At 46.9% G+C, this 20,262-nt stretch overlaps 1 protein-coding gene across 1 annotated transcript in view; it reads left to right on the top strand.

The window, feature by feature from the left end:
* Positions 1–20,262, top strand: part of COL27A1 (collagen type XXVII alpha 1 chain) — a 140,702-nt gene that overhangs the window by 65,409 nt on the left and 55,031 nt on the right. Inside the window, exons 14-25 of the mRNA XM_083875689.1 lie at positions 92–136; positions 2,353–2,406; positions 2,792–2,836; positions 7,364–7,417; positions 8,094–8,147; positions 8,304–8,357; positions 9,323–9,376; positions 9,687–9,740; positions 11,647–11,691; positions 12,344–12,397; positions 13,555–13,599; positions 19,226–19,279. Coding sequence (XP_083731815.1) covers positions 92–136; positions 2,353–2,406; positions 2,792–2,836; positions 7,364–7,417; positions 8,094–8,147; positions 8,304–8,357; positions 9,323–9,376; positions 9,687–9,740; positions 11,647–11,691; positions 12,344–12,397; positions 13,555–13,599; positions 19,226–19,279 — 612 coding nt within the window. The remainder of the gene's footprint in view (positions 1–91; positions 137–2,352; positions 2,407–2,791; positions 2,837–7,363; positions 7,418–8,093; positions 8,148–8,303; positions 8,358–9,322; positions 9,377–9,686; positions 9,741–11,646; positions 11,692–12,343; positions 12,398–13,554; positions 13,600–19,225; positions 19,280–20,262) is intronic.

Below are 20,262 nucleotides of genomic sequence, written 5' to 3' on the forward strand. Positions count from 1 at the left end.
TTCCCTCAAGCCCTTGAAACACTAAGCTGCCTTTCAGTCTCTGCTGGTCTATAAAGTGTCTGTAACCATGTGGGTTTTTCTTTCCTTTTAGGGAGAATTGGGAGCCCCAGGTCCTCCTGGAGTCCTTGGACTCATTGTAAGTACAAAAACAAATGAAGATCTGGCTTGTCAGGCTTTAACCCTTTCAACCTGCCTAGCACAGGCCGGTTCAACACATAGATTTTCTTCTTCCTGTGAGCAGGATGACTGTTTGTATGGGGGAGGTGTGACATCTGGGGAGTGAGGGGGTTTCCTGGTGGATTGGGAGGTGGAGGAGGGCAAACCCTTTCCAAGCAAGAGGAAACAGATTAGAAGTCTGTTGTTAGTGGGTTTTTTTTCATGATAACTTGCCCTTTTCATAACGTTTACCAGGGTATTTCTTCAAAGATGCAGCATTCATTCCACACCAGGATCTCTTAAAAAGCAGGTCCCTGTAAGCAGTGACCTCAGGGACACACTGTTCCTGTTCACTGGAGTGTCTGAGGGCAGGAACAGTCTGTCCTCTGGGTAGACATTTTACATGCACTCTCACCATCCCATCACCAATCCAGGTAATTTTGTACTCAGCCAAATTCATTACACTTTTCCCCCAGCAGGAGATAAATGGCTGTAAGGATGGGTGGCAGCTCCTCCTCTGGCAGCTGTGCTGGGGGTTAGTGGATGCCCAGCTGAACATAGTGTGGTTTATTTTTAGGTCTCAGGACTGGTTTCAGGTTAGTCCCTTCCATGTAGAAAAATTGGTAGGCTTTGTTACTACTACAGCATTCTTTCAAAATGATTTCTCCTCAGCTATGATAATCCATGGAAACTTGACTTGCAGGGAATGGCTAAAAACCTTCTCCTTTTGCCTTTCCATGGCTTAAATTAACAGAAGTGTGTGTCAGCTTAGATCCAGGCCTCCATTGCACAAACCCAGAAAACTTACATTCCTTGAAGGAACAGCAGGGACTGTGGTGGAACACCTGTCTTGGAGATGGGAGATTGGGGCAGAGGTGAATTGAGTGGAAGCTTTTCCATGGAACCAGGAATTAGGTCTGCTTCCCCTCATTAGTGGGGATGAAAGGAACTTCTTTAGCCATAGCAGCATAAAGGATGTGCTTCTGTCAAAAAGATGGAAGGTAAAGATTGCTATTTAAAGCAATGCCATTGAAGGGACTGTCCAGGTTGGATTATAATCCTCCTTGCTTTTAGAAAGGTTTATCTTTTCCTTGTTGCCGTTATCTCCCAGATATTTTGTTTTTTAGAAAGTGCAAGGTCAGAGATGGTAAATGTGATCATGATCCTTCTATAGATGAAGGAATCAGAAGCTGCCTGTCCTCCCTTCCACACTGGCCCAGCCAAACTTCAAACTGAGATTCAGGTCAAACTGAGTCAGATCTTGTGTCCCATGGTAACATACATCTCCTGAATTCAGGATGCTGAAGCCTCTCTGGTGGGATAGACCAGGAGTGACCTCCTCTGTCCTCCTGGGGAGAAGGGAGCACACCCATCCGGCCTTGTCCTCCCTATGGAGGACAGCTCCACACTGCAGGGCACGGAGAAGGGGACATGGCCCTATTCAGTCTCCTCCTTGCCACCTGCAGCCACCCTGGGGACCAGCCAGGCTCTGGCAGCCTCACACACCCTGCAGAGTTTGGTTCATGGTGTAAGAGAGGCTGAAGAGCAGAATTAGGTGTAACTAAAGCCTCTTGCTCTCCTAATTAACCATGTGGGCAGAGCTGTAAGTAAAAGCATTTTTACAAGCAGCCTTTATGCTAGGAGGTATGAAAAGGGCTCTGTTGGGGTGGCTGCAGCCCAGCTCTCTGTGTGTGACTGCGGCCGCAGGGCCGCGGCTGCAGAATCGCTCCTTCAGGGAGCCTGCCCTGTTTATTTACACACTGAGGCCAGGCTGGTGCACCCTGTCACTGCCTCTCTTCATGGTAGAGAGCAGCCAGAGCCCATTTCAACACCAGCACTGAAGGGTTTCTGTTGTACATCACACATGGGTGCCCACAGCAGCCAGAGCTCTGCTGTCCTCCTGTGCCAGACCAAGTCCCAATGCACAATGCCATGCTGACTCCTCACTGCAGCAGGATGAGACACCTCTGTCCCCACCTCCTGTTCCTCCTCTCTTTCCCTTGAGTGCTGCCTTTATTTAGGGGCTGTCTGCACATTCAAAGAGCCTTGACTCATGCCAGGATGCTGCTTCTGTTGCTATCAGTAGTGCATTTCTTCGGAAATACTGAGACTGGGTATCAGAGGAGTTTCACACCATATGCAGGGATCTGTTGGGTTTGCACCTAATGACTGTGGTAATTTTCTTTCTCTCACTAGGGCGACATGGGCCCTATTGGACCAATTGGATATCCAGGACCAAAAGGATTAAAGGTGAGAGAATATCTGAGCTCCCTGAGCTCTCATCCCTCCATAGCTGGCTGAAGGTTATTCCATTCCTCCCTTGGGTAGTGGTGACTGTCCTGAGAGAAAGGATGGGCAGCAGTGATTTGTGTGTAGGGACAGGGCTGTTGAACACAACATCCCTCTGATGCCCTGCACTGGGTGTGAGTCAGTGGAGAATTCCAGAAGCATTTTCCCTGTGTGCCTGCAGCTATGAAGGATGTGTGATGGACACATTGGGAGCAGTCTGGCATTTGACCTTGAGACTGTGCCAGGCCAGTGCTGTGGGTCTGAACCATCAGCAAACAGCAATGTCACAGACCTGAGCAAGTCTCCACCATGGCTGAACCTCACTCTGAACTGTCTTTTTTTTCAGGGGCTGATGGGAAACCCTGGAGAACATGGACTGAAAGGTGATAAGGTGATCTGAATACTCCCTTATTGCACTGTGTTTTAATTTTGCATGTGAAACCCCTTCCTAGTTTCTTATTCAGCATCGTAATGCTGGTTCCATTCTGGCCATCCCTACCCCATCCTCTCACTCTCCCTCCATTCGTGACATCTACTTTTGATTTTTCTTTCTTTGATGTCTCTGTCCCACCCCCTTTTCCATGGAGTATAAATCAGTTATGCTCAGATCCTCTTTGGAGCTCCCATCTCCCACTGATGATGACAGTAACTGTGCAATTATCTGGTGTTCCACTGGTTTTGTGTTGTTTACATGATGGGATGGGGAGGAGATGATCCAACACTGACAGTGAGTTTGCATTAATGCATTTGGGGGAAAGATGTGGTGTGAAAAAGCAGCCCTGTATCAAACAAACCAGGTGGATCTCCTGGAAAAACTGTTGTGTGATACCTCTGCTCCTGTTCAAGGAGCCTCACCTCAGTTCAGCTTCCTACTGAGAGGAAATTGCCTTGTCCCAAACTGATATAAATCACTTTAGAAAAAGCAAAGTGGAGAGGGGCCTTGATTGCAGTGATTTAGTGGTGCTGGCACAAAACCACACAGCTTCAGCTAAATCAGCATGAAGCTGTGTGTGTAAATGTCTCACTGTCACGAGAACCCTCCTCCTACAGATCTTCAGCTGTAGGATTTATTTAGTCTGAAAGAGTGGGAGGTGCAGTTATTTATTGCTGGCTCTGATTGCTCAGGAGGGCAGTGGAAAATGACCATTAAGTGTATTCTCCTCCTCCTGTCGGATGTTTTATTCTCTGCTTAGATGTTTGCTTTTAGAGAATGATTTAGCAGCCCAAAACTGCACGGGGGGGAGGTAGTGTCAAGCCAGTTGATTCAACTCTTCTTATATTATAGCAGCTCTTTGCCAAGACTCCTGTGTCTGCAATTTCCATTTTTCCCTTGTGCTGCTTTTCCACTTCTGTTGAGAGCAATGACAAGGCAAGAGAGGCTTTTCCTTTAGGACGAGCTTAAGATGTTGTAGCTGGTTTCTGGACTAAACCTCAGATCCTGGAGTCCACAGACTCTTCCATCCACTCCTTGGGAGAAATGGTTAAATATCTTAAGAATCACCAAGATCTAAATCATTCTTTAGCAAAATTAACCTTCCTGGACAGTTCAGTCTCCATCACTTACAGAAACTGCTCTGTTTATGCCCAGTATTTCCCCAGCCACTGCTCTCACAGTAACCAAATGGTTTGTGGCTCTCTCTGGAGTTATCCTTTCAATACTCCCGAGTGGGGAATTATCCATCCTCCCAACAATCCCACACTCCTGAGGTACAGGAAACCTTTTCCTTCCCCCCGCAAGCTCCAGGCTGCAGGTCATCCTGCCTTCCTGGGGGATGAGCTGATGACGATTTAATTGGATGTCTGCAACCTCCTATTAATCCCATCTGTCTTGGCCGCATCCAAGACACATGGCCTTGTACAGGTTTGTCTTTTTGTAGCTGAGGAAAACTCCCTTCAGTCAGCAGCAGTCAGATAGATGCTGGTAAAAGCTGAGAAAGATGACAGGGTGGCTGGATGGTCTGTGTAGGCAGTGGGAATGTCCCTGGAGCTGCCACCTCAATCCACCTGGGACAATGTCCTCACATCAAATGGCCAGGTGTGAACCAGAATAAGGGACAACATCTTTTTATCTAGCAGCTAGACAGGCAGGTCCAGGTCATCCCTCTGTTTCCATTCCTGTGTTTTCATGGAGGCAGGGAGAGGGGCTTGTATCTGCTCTTACAGGGAGAAGTGCAATTCCTGTGTAACTCTGAAATAAAGAGTGGCCTTGAGAAGACCATGTGGGGTGATGAGTGCAGGGAAAAGGTGGAAGAAGCAGAGGAAATCCCAGCTACTTGTTCTCACAAAGGAGTTTCATGAATCAGGACATCTGTAACTTGTGGAGGACACGGCTCAGGCAAATACCTCTGGAGTTGTGCAGCATTAGCTCCCTCTGCATTGCTAAGCAGGAAGTCTTGGGAACAGAGACTTCCAATCAAGGAAAATTGAGGGGATTTTGCACAACAATCCCCTCTGCATCCCACAGACAGCAAACACATCCCACAGCTGCACATTTGGTCCCTTCCCTTGTAGCCCCTCTCTGTGCTGGGTTACAAAGGGCCTCGGGGTGTCTGAAGCTGCATTTCTTTTTATAGGTGAAACATGAAGCAAAGGCAACATCCCATGGGCAGAGCCTGTTTGTAATTTCAGACCCTACATTCCTTTTCCTGTCCCATGAACCAAGCCCTTGCAGGCCCATTTCGTCATCTCAGCATCGCAGTTTTTAATAACAAACATGCCTGACCTCTTTCCTCTGTAATTTTCCCTCATATTAAGGATACAGATCCCAAGTCCCAGTTCCAGGACAGGTGAAAGGTGATGCCCCAGTCCTCAGTTCTGATTTGAGAGATTAACAGGCATAGATGGACTGTTCATGCCGTGACATTTTGCTGTGCTGTCACAACAAAAAATGAACAGGGAGCATGAAGTCCAGCTCAGGTTGAGATGTATTTTGTTTTCCCACTTTCTCCTTACCCTCTCTAATGCCCTTTTCTCAGAGTTGTTTGAAAACTGGTTTCATTGTTATGCCCCACTTTTCCCAAAGGCTGGAAACAAAGGTTCATTCCTGTGTTTTGCTGTGCTCAGGAAACTCTTTTATTTCAGTATTTATTACTTAGTGTCCGAGTATTTCTTCTGAAACAATATTTCAATGGCCACTTGTACTGTCTGGGTAGAAAATTGCTTAATTAAAAATATAATCTTTCTTTTTTGACCCTCAGAATTGATGATAAAGGCAAACCTCATCGCCAACCTCCAGAAAAGCTGTTTTCATGCAGCCTTCAGTCAGGAGCCAGAATTAAATAGATTTCAGTGTTTTAAGCCTTGGACTACATAAAATAAGTAGAAAATTGAGAGAAGATGAGAGAAATCTGTGGAGGAGCTGGGCCACACAGTAGTTTTTTTGCCATTTTTGTTGTATCTAATACTTGGGGTTCTTCCGAACTGAAGCTGGTTGTTTCCATTTTGCATTGCCAAAAAAAAAAAAAAAAAAAAAAAAAAAAAAAAAAAAAAGATGGAAAATAGTTTAGATGAAACAAAATGTTGGTTATTTGACTCAAATTAAAATATTTTTGGTTAAAAACCAAATGAGTAAAATCAATTTAACATTTTTAAGAGCAACATTTTAATTTTGCTATGTAAAAGATTTGTTTTGAAGATGGTTCAATGAAATGTTCTGGGAACCTTTGCCAAAACATTTAAGCAAATTTAGCATGAATCCATGAAATGTTTCCATCATTGAGTCTGCATAGTTCTTAATTATTTTTCTTCTGAAAAATGGTCTTTGAAAAGTCTTTACCAACTCGAACCTGAACCCTCCACAATTTCATTATCCCCTGCATGTTACTGAAGTAGTTACAGTTATTTCAGCTCTCTGATAACAAGTGAGTGGTTTTTCTGGAGTGAAGTGGACTTTCTCTGACATCTCTCTGTGGACTTTGGCTCTGTTGCAGGACTCCATATGTCTTCCATGTGGACTATGTTTAAACATATAGCTCTGGAGTGGTTTATTCCCTTGCTGGAAAGCCAAGTTCATGGGACACAGTTCCTCCAGCAGTTATTTTTGTTGGGTCTTGTCATTGTACCAAGTTATTGTAGTCATCCCTCCCTTGACTTCCCAAGTAGAATCTTCCTTTCTCTGCCCCATCATTGACTCATCCTTTGTTTGAGTAAATCACTAAATACATGAAGCTGGAAGGGGCATCAGGAGGTTATTTGGTCCAGAGTTGCTCACAGCAGGGCTCAGAGCCAATGCAAGGTAGCCCACTGCTCCTTGGAAAACCTTCAGGGATATTTGGCTTTCACCCAGGGAGTCAGAATCTGTTATGTTGGCCCAATGAGGGCACAGACAGACAGTTTGGTGAGGAAATATTATGAGTGATGGGGTTCCCAGTCCCAGAGAACACCAGTCAACCCCTGCCAGGGAATCTCAGCTCAGATATTGGCAGTGAGGTAGCACTAAAGCATTACCAGAAGTTGCTCTTGTTTTCTTATGAAAGAGGATGGACGTTTGATGTCAGGACTGGGATATGCTCACAGAAACCCTGAGGATTGTTTTCTTTTCTGTAGAGCTTTGTGAGAGAAAAGGTTCATTCACTGAAAACTGAACTCTTCTGTTCAGCTGAATTGAACACTTCACCACCATCATGGTCACTGTTAGCCAGAGGATTGTGCCCTCAGCTTCTACAGATACACCATGCTTGAGAATTCCTGGTTTTCACTCTCCTGCAGTTTCCTTTCTCACCTTAGAATCAAGTTGGGAAATACACACTTTGTTCAGGGTTGTTGCTACATTCAATGTGATTTGCAGCTTGCCAGCAGTTCAGTTTTGAGTGGAGCTGGTGCTGAGACTTCTGCTGTACAAAGCACCTTCTAGAGCATCAACCTGGGCATTTTGGCTGTTGCTGTTGCCTATTTTAACTCTCTGGTGATGTGTACCCAGGGTGATCAGGGAAGAGCAGGTGTTCCAGGAGATATCGGCTTCCAAGGAGACAAGGTAATTGTTTTTCTTTTCTCCATTGTTATTTCCCTTTACAAAGCAGTGGCCATCAGTTTTCTCAGTTCATCCATCAGGAGCTGGAATTAGCTGCATCCTGCTGTCAGCTTCCCCTGCTTGGATAGTTCCCATTTGGGGTATGCTGTGCCTTTCTAAAATCCATGTCAGAATATGGATTTTTGTAGTTACTCATTGGAAAAGCAGTTCTGCAGGGGGTTGTGTCTTCTAGCAGAGATTGGAAATGATGGGATTGATGGGGATGTGTGTGAATATGTGTGGTCCAGCGGCTGCAGACTCAGGAGATTTTGTCTGCTCAGTGCAGCAACTTAAACCCTGACCCAGGGAAGCACTTAATGCTCTGTATAACTTCTGATCAAATGACTTCTCCCCTGTGGCTTGATGTGATACTGACTGTGGCTGACCAGTGTTGCACATAGCCCTGTGCTGGAGCCTGCTCTGAGCCACAGCCAACTGCAGCAGCTCGAGTTCTTTGGGGCTAAATTCAGGGCTGTCTCCAGAAACATCTCACTGACATTAGTGCAGCTGTCCCAGCTTCATGCAGGGCTGAGTCCAGCCTTTGGGAGGTGCTCCTCATTCTGCAGCAAAGCTGGAGCCTGGGGAATTGGAATTTGGTTTTGATGCCTCATTGTGTTCTGAAAAAATGTGTCTCTCTCAGGGCAGCCAGGGTTTGCCTGGGGTCCCTGGGGCACGAGGGAAGGCAGGACCCCTGGTAAGTAACCAAACACCCTCTGCTTCCTAATCCCCCTTTTCTAAAGGTTCCATGCCCAGCTGGAAGGACAGCTTGGCAGGGATGTGCTGTTCTAAACAGGAAATCTGTCAGCCAGCAGCCAGCTCACTTTTCCCCGTGCTTTTCCAATTTCTGCAGGGAAAAGTCGGTGACAAAGGACCAGTCGGGTTTCCAGGACCACCTGGCCCTGAGGTATGTCCCACCACTTCCTTCTCACACCCTTCCAGCCTAGGGCTTCACTTCTCTGCTGAGTTATGGTGGCACACAAGTGGTGATGGGGTAGGAAGGATCAAGATGGGTTCATGACCTATTCTATTTCTCATGGTTTCCTGGTTTTTCCTTCCTTGTTTTTGTCATAGATAAAGTGGAGGAGTTTTTTTTTTTTTTTTTTCAGTTTTTCCCCCTCAAAACACCATTTAAAGTAGAAAATCCTTTTCCTTCCCTTACCCAAAAACAGTCACAGTGATACCTTAGATACAGGATGAGCTTCTCCCAGCACACCATCATTTTTCTCCTTCTTGAGCAACCAGACAAGGTCTGTAAGATGCTAGAGAGCCCCTTTCAGCACAACTGATGGTCTGCTTTCCCCTCAGCAGTATTCTGGTTATTTCACAGGGTCTGGAAGGGCTCTCAGCTGAGTGCTGCCACTTAGCAATCATTCCTCTTTGTTGCTATTGGAAATAAGCTTGGATTCCTTTGTTTCCTCCTCGATGGGTGGCTGGGTGGGTGGGAAGGAGCCACTGCCAGGCTGACAGCAGCTAATGAGGGTGTCAGCACCTTTCCTAATTCCTCGCCTGCTTCCCTTTGTCACCGAGGCTGCAGCTCCTTTCCTGGAGCACAGAGGTTATGGGCTGACTCACAAAGATTAATTACAACCCAAATCACCACTTTTAGCTGTGTGTGATGACAGGGAGGCCCTCACTGCAATAAATCTTGTAAGAAGATGGACCTAGAGAGAGTTTGGTGGGAAAGGCTGTTTCTCCATCAAACTGATGGTGCTGCTGTGTTGTGTCCCATTCCCTCCTGGAGCTGTGGTGACCCCACACAGACACTGTCAGCATGTAACACGTCTTGTCCTTTAGCCCTTAACTACACCTCTCACCCAGGCTGACACTGCCTGCAGAGTTACACCTGTGACTGTTCCTCATTTTCTCCAGGGCTTCCCAGGTGACATTGGCCCACCAGGAGAAAACGGCCCTGAAGGTCTGAAGGTGAGTAGAGCAGAGACTGCAGCTCTGTGTGGGATTGGAAGGAGCCAGGGAAAGCAAAGTAGTGGGAAGGGGGGTAAGAGAGAAACCCCAGGAGATTCCTAAAAATTGTCCTGGCCAGAATCTCAGCTTGGTCTGTTTGGCTTGAGGTGCCTCCAAGTGCAGCGTATTCTTTGCTTCAGATTTTTTTTTCTGTAACAAAATTGACATTGGATAATGTCCCGTGGCTGTGAAAGAGACGTTCTCATTTTAATTGCCCTTCTGAGCTTATGTTTCTATTTTGTGACTATCTTTTCCTTTGGCTCTTTCTCAGGGAAAGCCAGGAGCACGAGGTTTACCTGGGCCAAGAGGACTGCCTGGACAAGAGGTGAGTGTCCTCAGCTCAAAAGAGGTTTGATTTAAAGAAGAATGCTGAATTTTGTAAATTAATGCATGGTGAAATGGTGTCTGTGGTTTAAAATGCTCTGGTCCCTCTGAATCTGGAAGCAGAGTGAGAGTGATCAGAGACCTGCAGAAGAGAAGCTTCCTCTAAGCTGTGTGATCTCCAGAACCTGTGATCTCTTCTTCCAGTCACTGCTGGCATCTGCTGACCCTAAATCCTGCTTTGGCTTTGCTTTTAAAGCCTCTTCCCCCACCCCCAGATGGGTGTTAGAGCCCTTTTCCCTGCACATCCCCTTGCACAGACATGCCCTGGCCTGGCTTTTGCTTTCTGCTCCTTTTAAGTGTGTTCCTTTTCAACCATGAGACCTGCAGACTCCACTCTCTCACACGAAGGAACATCCCTCTGTCAAAAGAGAAGGAAGTGGGAATTGCTGCCCTGCAGAAATTTGTTTGCCCAGCAGCTCAGAGCTTGCAGCTTTCACTCCTCACTTCACCTCAGAACCTGAAGCATCATCCTGCTTGCAGTCATTAAGAAGGGAACAAGTTTCATTGATTTAATTGTCCTGGAGCTTGCAGATACATTATGGGAGCAGCAGAGAATGTCTGGGTTCCCTGTTTATCCTGTTGTAACTCCAGTGACATTGGTGTAATTTCCTCTCACTCAGGCCAGTGTAAGCTGTTTGTCCAGTCACGAGACATTGTGTAAATAATACTGAGCCCATGCACGGGCAGGAGCTCGTTTTAATAGCACTAATAATTCTTAACTTTTTCTGGGAACTCTTCTGCTTGTTCTCTAAATGGGATTAATGCAAATTAGCTCATTTATTTGCAGTGAAATAAGAAAAAAAAATATTCCAGCCAAAATACAAAGGGAATCGAAGCCCTGCATTCCAGGTTCAGGCAGGCGTGACCAAGCTGCCTTCAATTTACTCTAGTTAGTGAGTGTAAAAGTAAGCCCAAAGACATGGACATGGAGTTTGGTGCAAGCTGTGCAGAAGGACTACTTTGAGTGTGCAGCAGAGCACAGCACTGCACTCTCACCACCGTGGTCACCCAGGGCACTGGGTCAGGGCTCTGAATTGCATCCCACTGGAAATGTGGCGTATTGTGGGTGGTTTGTCTGAGCCCTTGGAGCTGGGTTGTGACCCCCAGTCCCACCCTCAGCCTCTCAGTGCCCCTTCATTACCACGGCTGACCACCGAAACAAGAGCAGCCAGGCTCTGGCTGCCAAGGGCGCTTTTAATTTCTCTCTTGGCAGTTGGTTTTAGACACTTGAGATAATTTTTGTGAAGCTTAATTGAAGGTCTCTTAGAAACTGCAGATCCGATGCTATCACATTAGGAATTGGTGTGGAGCCAAGGGAGAGGAGCGAGTCCAATTGCTGTGTGAGATTTTGTGATAGCTCCATCCTGCAGCATGTGTAGTCCCAGCTGAAAGCAAAAGGGAGATGTTCACACAGTTGCCAAATGGTTCTGTGGGAAATTTTGGAACGTGCTTTTTTGGGGGGAAGGGAGAGGAAAGGGGGGAAGAAAGAAAAAGGGAACTCTGGAGCATTCACATCCCTGCCAAAGCAAATGAAGCAGAGTTGTGGCAGCATGTCCAGGGTACCCTAGTGGCCAAATGCAGCCCATCATGGACCAAATCAACTGGTGTTGCCTTGGTCAAATTTTGGATGGCTTTTACTGGCAGGACTTGACTTGAGGTCTTTTTTTTCTTGAGAAACCTCAGAGGCTGCTCTGAGATAGAGAAGGGTTCAGCTGTTAAAATGTGACAGCTGAGCACACAGTCTGTGTTTAACTGCTGCTCATACTGCAGGCATTTCATTCTTACTGCACGGTGAATCCAAATTTTCTCACTACTTTGCCGTTTATTTTAATTTCTTTTCACCTCAGGGAGATGAAGGACCCTTAGGACCACCAGGAGTCCCTGGTCCAGAGGTAGGTTTCAGCCATTTATTCACTCAGTTATTATCAGCTCTGATGACCTTGCAATGGAAATGTAGTTAAATTCTCATAAAGCTTCAACCGTCCTGGTTTGGGAAGTTAATCTGCCCTGCTCTGAATTATTGTCTTGTCCAGGGCTTGATTAATCGCTTGATCCAGGATGGCTGAAAGTCCAGAAAGTGTCTTGCACAGGGTGTTGAGTTTATGACTTGCCTAAAGTCTCAAACCTTGAAAAAGCCTCTAATGTTTAAACAATTCATCCTCAAGATAAATGGCATTGATTGGAAACCATCTCCATAACCGGCCCTTGTGTTTCTTCCTTGATTTATAATATTTTTCAATGAGTAGAGGAAAAAGAATGAAAAAAGACTGGACAGTCAGAGAGAGTCCTTTTGACCTCAGTGATGTATCACAGAAATACAGTTAGACAAAGAAAAAAGAATATTGTCGTATCTGTGAGGTTGCTCAGATTTTGTAATGGGTCTGTACATAATTGTCACCTCAGGATAGCAAAATATCCCAAAAATTGGTAATAGGTGGATCAGAAAATGGATGTTTTATCTTTTATTCTACAAGCATGTAAGCTGCACCTGTGACCAAAGCAGCTACAAGCTTTTGATGTTTATGGTTTTTCCATGTATTTCAGGGCCGATCTGGTCGGAAGGGATTTCCAGGAACACCTGGGCCCAATGGTCCAAAGGTAAGGAAAGAGTTTGTTCCTGATCAGGGAAGCAGTGGGTAGAAGGGAGGAAAGGAAGAGGGAAATGTCTTTTCTCACCTTTACCACTCTCCCAAGTATTCATTCCAGAGACAACAAGAGAACTGAGGGTTCTTTTTTTCTCAGAATTTTGGGGTCTCAGCTTCTGTTTCTTTCTTTAAAAAGAATGATGGTGCATTTTTTAAGCCATTATAAACAAATGTGTTCCTCCTTTGATATTAACCAACTTCTTCCTCCATCACCATCTCATTTTCCATTGCTCCTCCATGGTTTTGTTCTAAAACAATGCACATCATTCCTATCTTTGCTGCCTAATTATCAGCAGGAGCCATCCCAGGGCAATGCACTCCACAAACCCACACTCAAAAGGAAAGAGAAAAACCCAACAAAAACAACCTCTTCAAACAGTAAATAGCAAAAATGTGGTCTGGCAGCACATCTGGAGTATCTGCCTACTGAGAAAATACAGCTGCTGTCCTGGAGACACTGCTGGTTACTGGTGAGCTTGGCCTCTGGATGGCCCATCCAGGGACACTCCAGCTGCCTCCACGTGCTGCCACAGCTGCCCTTATCCCTGGTGGGTTTGAAATCCTTCTCCTTCTGCTTTCTCCTTCACCCTCCTCATCATGTTCATGCTCTGGACTCCTTCTTCCTGCACTGGGATTTATCTCATGTAGGTTCTTGCTGTGGTTTTCCTGTGGATGCTCCTTGTGACAGTAACGTTTGCCTGCCTGAGGTTTTATAACAACAGACTCAGGGTGCAGCATTGTCTGGGAGTATTTGGTTTTCTTTTCTTCTCATGCTTTGTAAAACTTTGGGATAAAGTAACCAGGTCTAGGCTGGGCATATGTCACAGAGCAATAGATATCTTATGTTTCAGTGTGGTTCTTTTGAGGTTATTTTACTATATCAGGACCAGCTTCTGGGGCATTTTGCTCCAGAGCAGCAAGTGTTTGCTCCATGTTTGTGCCAATGATGTTTCTTACTTTGGATTATCCTCCAAGTCACAGCTGGTTTTGTAAGATGTTGTTTCTCACAGATTTGCAGCCCAAATAATGGGTGTACAAAGAGCCACGTTGTGCTCAAGGTCTGGCTGGCAGCCCCAGGTAACCCATGTGCCCTTGTCTCTTGTCCTGCAGGGTGAGCCAGGAAACCGTGGCCGACCAGGGAAAGTTGGTGAGCAGGTAAATTCCTTATTTTCCTTGTCTCCTTGATGATCTCCTCTGTACAACGTGCCCTGGGTGCCCAGAGTGCAGGCAGAGGGCAGTGGCCAGGGACTTCTGGCCACCTCAAAGCTGTGGTCACCACAACCCTGGTGCTCCACGTTCCAGGCTTTGCCAATGTAGGTTTTAAGGATAGAATTCTCTGCCTTGGGTGTTGCTTTCACTTCCCCTAGATTTTCTGGGGAGTAGGGGAGAGATCAGCTGAAGAAACCAGACCGTGGGGAAGAGAGACACTGAGCTGCATTTCATTGTAATTCCGTAGAGAACATTCTGCTGGCATAACCCAGGACATGCATTATCCCTGTAGGCTTTGGGGGAGCCACAGGCATCAAGGAAAAAGCAACAATTGTTCCCACATCTCTGCGATTGAAACCAACCAAACTTGTCCACCAGCAACCCTGAAAGTGAAGCCACAGAGGCTCCAACATGTTCTGTGTGTTCCTGCATGACCACACCAAGCTGGCAGCTGGCCCTGGCACTGTGGGTGTGGTTCTCACCACTGCTGGTCCTTCCCAACACTTTCCCTGCTGGATGGTCAGCATGCTTGGTTTGGTTTGGTTTGGATTGGTTTAGCTTGTCAGCCTCTCTTCTTTGCCCTATATGCAACAGCCAGGGGTCACTTCTTCCAAGGGCTTCTGACCAAGGAAGTCTAAAAAAGTGAAGGTGGATGCTTTTCAGTGCCAGCAGTCTGATACCAGCCTCAGTATATACCAAAGGTGGTTACTTCTGTTTGGAAATTAGAGACGTTTCTGTGTTAATGGATGTTAATTTGCTCCACAAAGAGTAACTACTGAAGGAGCAAAGTTGTTCCCCACATCTGAGTTCTAATTACAGCTTTATCAGATTCTGCATGATCTCAGGCAACACTTCCCAGTGCTTTGTGCCTCAGTTTCCCCTTCTGTGGAAGGTGTGAGACAGCCCTGAGCAGAACTTAGCCCAGTGCCTCCTGTTCTGAAGTGGCACCTGTGGATACTGTTAAAAATGAATATTTAGAAGAGCTTTGAGACCCTTAACCAGACATTGTCCTTGAAGGGCAAAGCATCATTAGGATTATTATTCTTTAACTTCCCTCAGGACTGACCTTGGATGAGAACTGTAGGCACTGTTCATCGAAAAGAAAACACAGCTGGCCTCTGCTGACACTGAAACCAGCACAGTGGTAGGAAAGCTGCCTGTGTTATTCTTAGTCAATTAGTCTCTGTCTAGAAATATCACCCAGAAAATTTCAGTTTCTGAACCAGTCAAGTCATTAGAACAAAAATGTCTCACCAGACTAATGAGAAATAACCTCCTCTCCCATCACACCTCCACTGAGCTGTGCTGGAGTGTTGGGGTTTCCTTCCTCCCTCCACTTACACTTCAGCAGTTGGTGTTGGGGCTGGGTTGGTTTTTTTCCAAAGCCCTGAGAGGATGGGTCCAAGCCCTTGGCACTGAAGACACCATCACCTCACCCTGTTTTCTCCTGTGGAGATCTTGATGTTTTCTATTCCACAGCAAGGATGGTCACACTTCTCAATCCTGCTGCTCTGCCTGACAAATGGGTTCTCTCAGAGCAGAAAATCTCAGCACAACAGCAAGAGAAGAGATCAGCCATCCATCTCATTGAAGATTTCTTCCCCTTCTTAGGCACATCTGTTTAGGAAAACATGGGAGTTTCAGTAAGGTTTCCAGTGATACTTGAGCTCTCATTGAAAAATGAGGTTTTAAGCCACAGGGCAGTCCCTGATGCATTGTTTTTCCATTGCAAGGACACAGACTCAGGAAGATCATTCATGAGATGCTTGTTGTCTCCATGTGCTGGAAGGATTCCAGCTGCCGGGCGCCCCAGTACCCTGGAAATGTCTGGGTTAACCCTTCCTTGCCTGTAGATGGAGTCAGAAGGATTTGAAGAGGAATATGGGGCCTCTGGCCAGGGAGGCCACCAACCTTCCTGTCCCAGAGCTGGGAATGCACAGCAGGAGAATGTCACCAAAATGTCCATGCTGAAGGTCAAAGAGCTCTGTGGCAGAATTAACACCCTGCAGCAGACAGAAAAGTGCTGCCATCCCAGGCTGACCCCCTGCTTGGCACTAGAAAACCTCAGTGAAGAGTTGTGCCAGCTGAAAGAGGTTTCACTTGACTCATGTCCTTAATGGGATTGGGGAGGTCCTGTCATAGCAGGAACAGCTCATTGGGCAGCTCAGGGTCACCCACGTACCCATTGCTCTGTGCTGGGAAGGGCAGCCAAGGCCCCTTGGAGGTCTCTTGTCCATTAGGGTCAAAGTATGTGGTCTCAATATCAGTATTCTAAGATAATTGGCCAAAGGACACCATCTCCTTCATGTCTTTCCTGTTCCAAAGGAGAGGGGCTGTAATGTGTCAGGTTTGCAGGTGGGGAGGTCCTGATTGTCTTGGCCAAGGTCAAGAAGGGAGCAGGGAATTGCACTGGTGTTTCCCACATGTTAGTGCTGCTCCTTTCCAACCCACTTGCCTTCTCCTCCAGGGCGTCTCTGACCTCCAGACATCTCTATCAGGGATTTTCAGGCACTGCGGTGTTCCCAGCCTCCTTGATGTGACCTGGTGTTTCAACAGCACATCTCCACCTTCCCTCCCCTCCCTCCCTCCCCAGGGTGGTGGGAGCCCAACTGAGCCAGGGCAGGGCTGAGCCCGGTGCACAGGGGGTTAAACCACATGGCTGTTCTTTGCGGGTCAGAGCGTCCTCCTTTAAACTGTGATATTTACTGTTTTACTTTCCCTTTCTTTCATCTGAATGGGAGGATTGTACATTTACTCCCTCCCGTCCTTTGTCCCTGGTTTGTTTTGTTTTGAGTTCTAGCGGGCCAGTAGAACAGAAAGGCCGTGATCGGTTCCCGCTGGGAGCGACTCGCGGTCCCGTCCCTGGGAGACCCTGCTCACGCTGGGCTCGCCTGTTTCTCTCAAATGGGCTATGATTTATGCAAGGCTTCATTGCTGACTTGCTCTCTGTTGATGGAGCCAAGAGTGGGGGCTTAATTATGACAGGGCCGGACAATAAATGGGGAAAGCGAGACAGGAGTTAGGAATTACAACCCACCAGTCCCCCCCTCCTTTCCTTCTCTCTCCCTTCTCCAAGCCCCCAGCAACTTTTTAACAATCTCCGTCCCTTTTCCGCCATGCCCTTGGCTGGGGAATACAGCAGACTGAATCATGAGCGACATGCTGAACTCCCATCTAATATAAATGTTTTACATTCTTTCCTCTATAGTGTGGGCCTTTATCCGGGCAGCCACCACTGCTGGGACTTCACGTGCATCATTACACACACTGCCCCGAGCCCTGTTTGATGCAGGCCCTCTTTTCAACCCTGGGATCCTGAGAAAAATCTGTTGTGCCACAGCCATTTTAGTGTAATGACCGCAACTCATGTCTGCTTTGATTAAATATTTGCCACTGGCAGCTCTTCTGGTTCTTAAAAACCTAAATCTTTCTGTCTTAAAACCTAAATCTCCTTGCCTTTAGTGTCTATCCCATTTTGGCCAGTGAAGAACATCATTACCCAATCTCTCCCTGTTTTTTCTTATACTCCTGATAATTTACTGAGATTTATTTGGCGTAGACATATCTATCCTGACTTGTGTCTGCAAGCAGACATAGCAATGATGGTTAATTTAGCCGAGAGCAGACAGTGCTGGCTGCAAACACTGCAGAGCTACTGTGCTGGAAGCTACAAGGTCCCTGCTCTGCATCTCACGTTCACACCATGGGACACTCCTCTCACGTGGGGAGGGAGCAGTGACATCTTCCCCTGTGCGGTACCACAATGCACCAGCACAGACAGAATTTTCCTTTGGTTTGGACTGAAGTGTTGGCTGTGCTCCCCTTCCATCCCAAAGCTGATCTGTGCAGTGTTGGCCATGCCAGCAGGTTTCTGCACAAGCTGCTATAACAAGCAGCATATCTGTGACAGCAAGGGGGTCTCAGGAGGACGTTGAGGGCTCTTGGTGTGCTCAGATCCCTGCAAACCCCTTTGCAAAGCATCAGCAGGCCATCTGGGGAAGCACCACCAGTAGACCTGCATTCAGGACCCCAGTTCCTGAGAGGCTTTTTAGGGTGGAAGCTGATGCTGCCATGGACAGTGGGTCTGAAGACTGGCCTTCAAGCCTGAGCTTGGATATGCAGCACTTCTTGGAAAGGAGTTTGAAACAGTTTTGTTCTGAATGGGACCAACACTTGCTGCAGAGCAGGGATCCCTCTTCTGCAGGGACTGGCCTAAGGAACCAGAAATTTCTTAAAGAGCATATTCCCAGGAGAGAGAGAGAAAGAGTTCTGTGGTTTTCCAAGAAATTGGAAATGAACAAGAAATGTATTCTTTCTTGATTTATTGTCTATTTTTGCCTAGCAATGCACTTCCCTGTTGCATCTCATTACTTTGCCATTCTCTGCCATAACATTTGCCTTCTTCATGGCCTTGGGCTATTGGAAAAATTCGAAAACTGGATGCAGTTGTGTACCTGCACTTGTGTCTAACTGAAAGGACAACTGATCCAGCAGCCTTCAGCAATGCCACCCAGTGGCAACCTTGCATAGGCAGATGTTGCAGAGTTTTCTGCTCTTCCATTGATTCCTGCACTGGGCAATCCGTGATGAGTCCAGCTCTGCTCACACGGGTGCCTGGTTCATGCAGCTGGGCCACAATAACACTCCAGAGCTCCAGAACTGCCTCAGCTCGAGACACAAAGGCCATTTCTAAGCAAAGACCACTTCAGAAAGGTTGGTGGCACCCCTGCAGGATAGTGGAGCTTTTGTGTTTGTAGCTGTCATCCCACAGCTGATGAGTATTTCCATCATGGCACAGAGGAGAGCGAGCGCCTGCAGGGTCCGGGGGATGGTCCCTTGCATCTCCAGAGCCAGAAACCACTGGAGCTGGTACAGAGGTTGCTGTATCTTAATTCTCAGGAATCTTCACTTGAGATTGCATCTGTTTCCATCTTCCTAATTAAAAGCAGTTCTGTTTGCCTCTTCATTATCCTGAACGTTGTTAAACCCTGAGCTTAGACTGGAGGTTTGTTCCAAGATGGTTTCTGAGTAGTGTGCGAGATCCACTGCCCTGCTGGCCCCTCTGGCTGAGGGAACCTTTATTTCCTACTGGCATCCCACCAGCATGACACTATCCAGGGCAAAATTAGTCTGCACAAAGGGCTGAGGCAGCTTGGATTAACCCAGAGGAAGTCTGCCCAGTCCAGCCACTAAAATGATGCTCAGTCTCTGTCTCTGTGCAGCCCAGGAGCTCCCGCTGCAGATGCTCCTGGGGAAGCAGCTTTGGGAAGAGCTCACAGAACAAAGCCACACTGTGGACTCGGCCTTCCTTCCCTCATCCACTGTGCTGTGTGTTGTGGTTCTTGCAGATCCTCGTGCTGCTGTTCCAGCTGGCTCCTAAAGCAGAACCAGCTGTGGTGTTAGACATTCCCATGGCCGGGAGCAACTCCATCCGCTCTGGTAGCCAGTAGGAATTACTGAGCATTATACGAGGGATGCTGTGCTATTGCAACCAGCAAGGTGGACCAAAGGAACTGTTTACTTTCTCAGCAAATAAAAACTGAAAATTAGTTGTGCTCTTCTCTTTCCTCAGGGTCTAATGGGTTTCATTGGTCCGGTGGGGGAGCCTGGAATAGCAGGAGAAAAGGTAGGATTGCTTGCAATGAAATGTTTTTTGTAATTTTTGCAGGACAGGGAGGCTGGGGCGGGAGAAGGATTGTGGAGATTTAAGTTGTCATGTGAGTGCAACACCCAGCTGGGAATAAAGCACGTCCAGGGTGTCTGAGCTAGACTAGGACCAGGCCAAAATCATCTACTTCTCATTCAGGGATTAACACGCGCTGCCCTCCAGGGAGATGCTGTCAAATATTCTTTGAAAAATTAACTTCCCTCATTCATAATGTGCCAGGCGGTTTGTATTTAACAGTCAGCTCTGGTTTTTATGGGAATGAGGGATCCATCCATCAGCCCTGTGTTGCTGGTCGTGGGAGGAGTCCCTGGGATTGAGGTTACAGATTTCTGCAGAGGTGTGCTCTGGGTTGCCAAGGGGGGTCATTGAATAGGAGGTCTCAGCAATTTCTCAGGTGTAAAAGAGTGCAGCCACCCATCTGAGTAAAGGCTGGTCCAAAATATTTCCTTTTTTATCTGGTGAGGACCATCCCATCTGGCTGCCCCTGGCTGCTTTGGGCACACCCAGGGCTGGTGCCCTCTTGCGTACAGTACAAACACAAACCTCTTCCAGGGGAATAAAAAGGGCTTTATTTCTCATAAAAATGTAAAAGGACATTAATTTGTTTTCTATTAGAGTGTAAACTTTTATTCAGAGGCAGCTCCCAAAGACAAATCATCTGTGTCACTCATTGTATCTCACTCGCACGCTGCTGGTTTTCGTTGGTGGTTTAATTATTCACAGTGCAGCCATAAAGATAGTGGAGAGCATAAAACGATGCATTCCACACATCAGTGCTCTCTTTCTCACTTTTATTGCTTCAAGCCCTGTCCTCTGGGTAATGATGTAAAGACTCTGTGACAGTTATACTGTGTTTGCTGCAGATCCATTTTATTGTCTGTCCACAGCAGCCTTTCCATCCTGTGGGCCCCGGTGGGGCAGTAGCAGAATCAGCCTCAGTC

Source organism: Zosterops lateralis (genome assembly GCF_965231275.1).
Source record: "Zosterops lateralis genome assembly, chromosome: 20".
In the NCBI taxonomy this organism is placed as follows: domain Eukaryota; kingdom Metazoa; phylum Chordata; class Aves; order Passeriformes; family Zosteropidae; genus Zosterops; species Zosterops lateralis.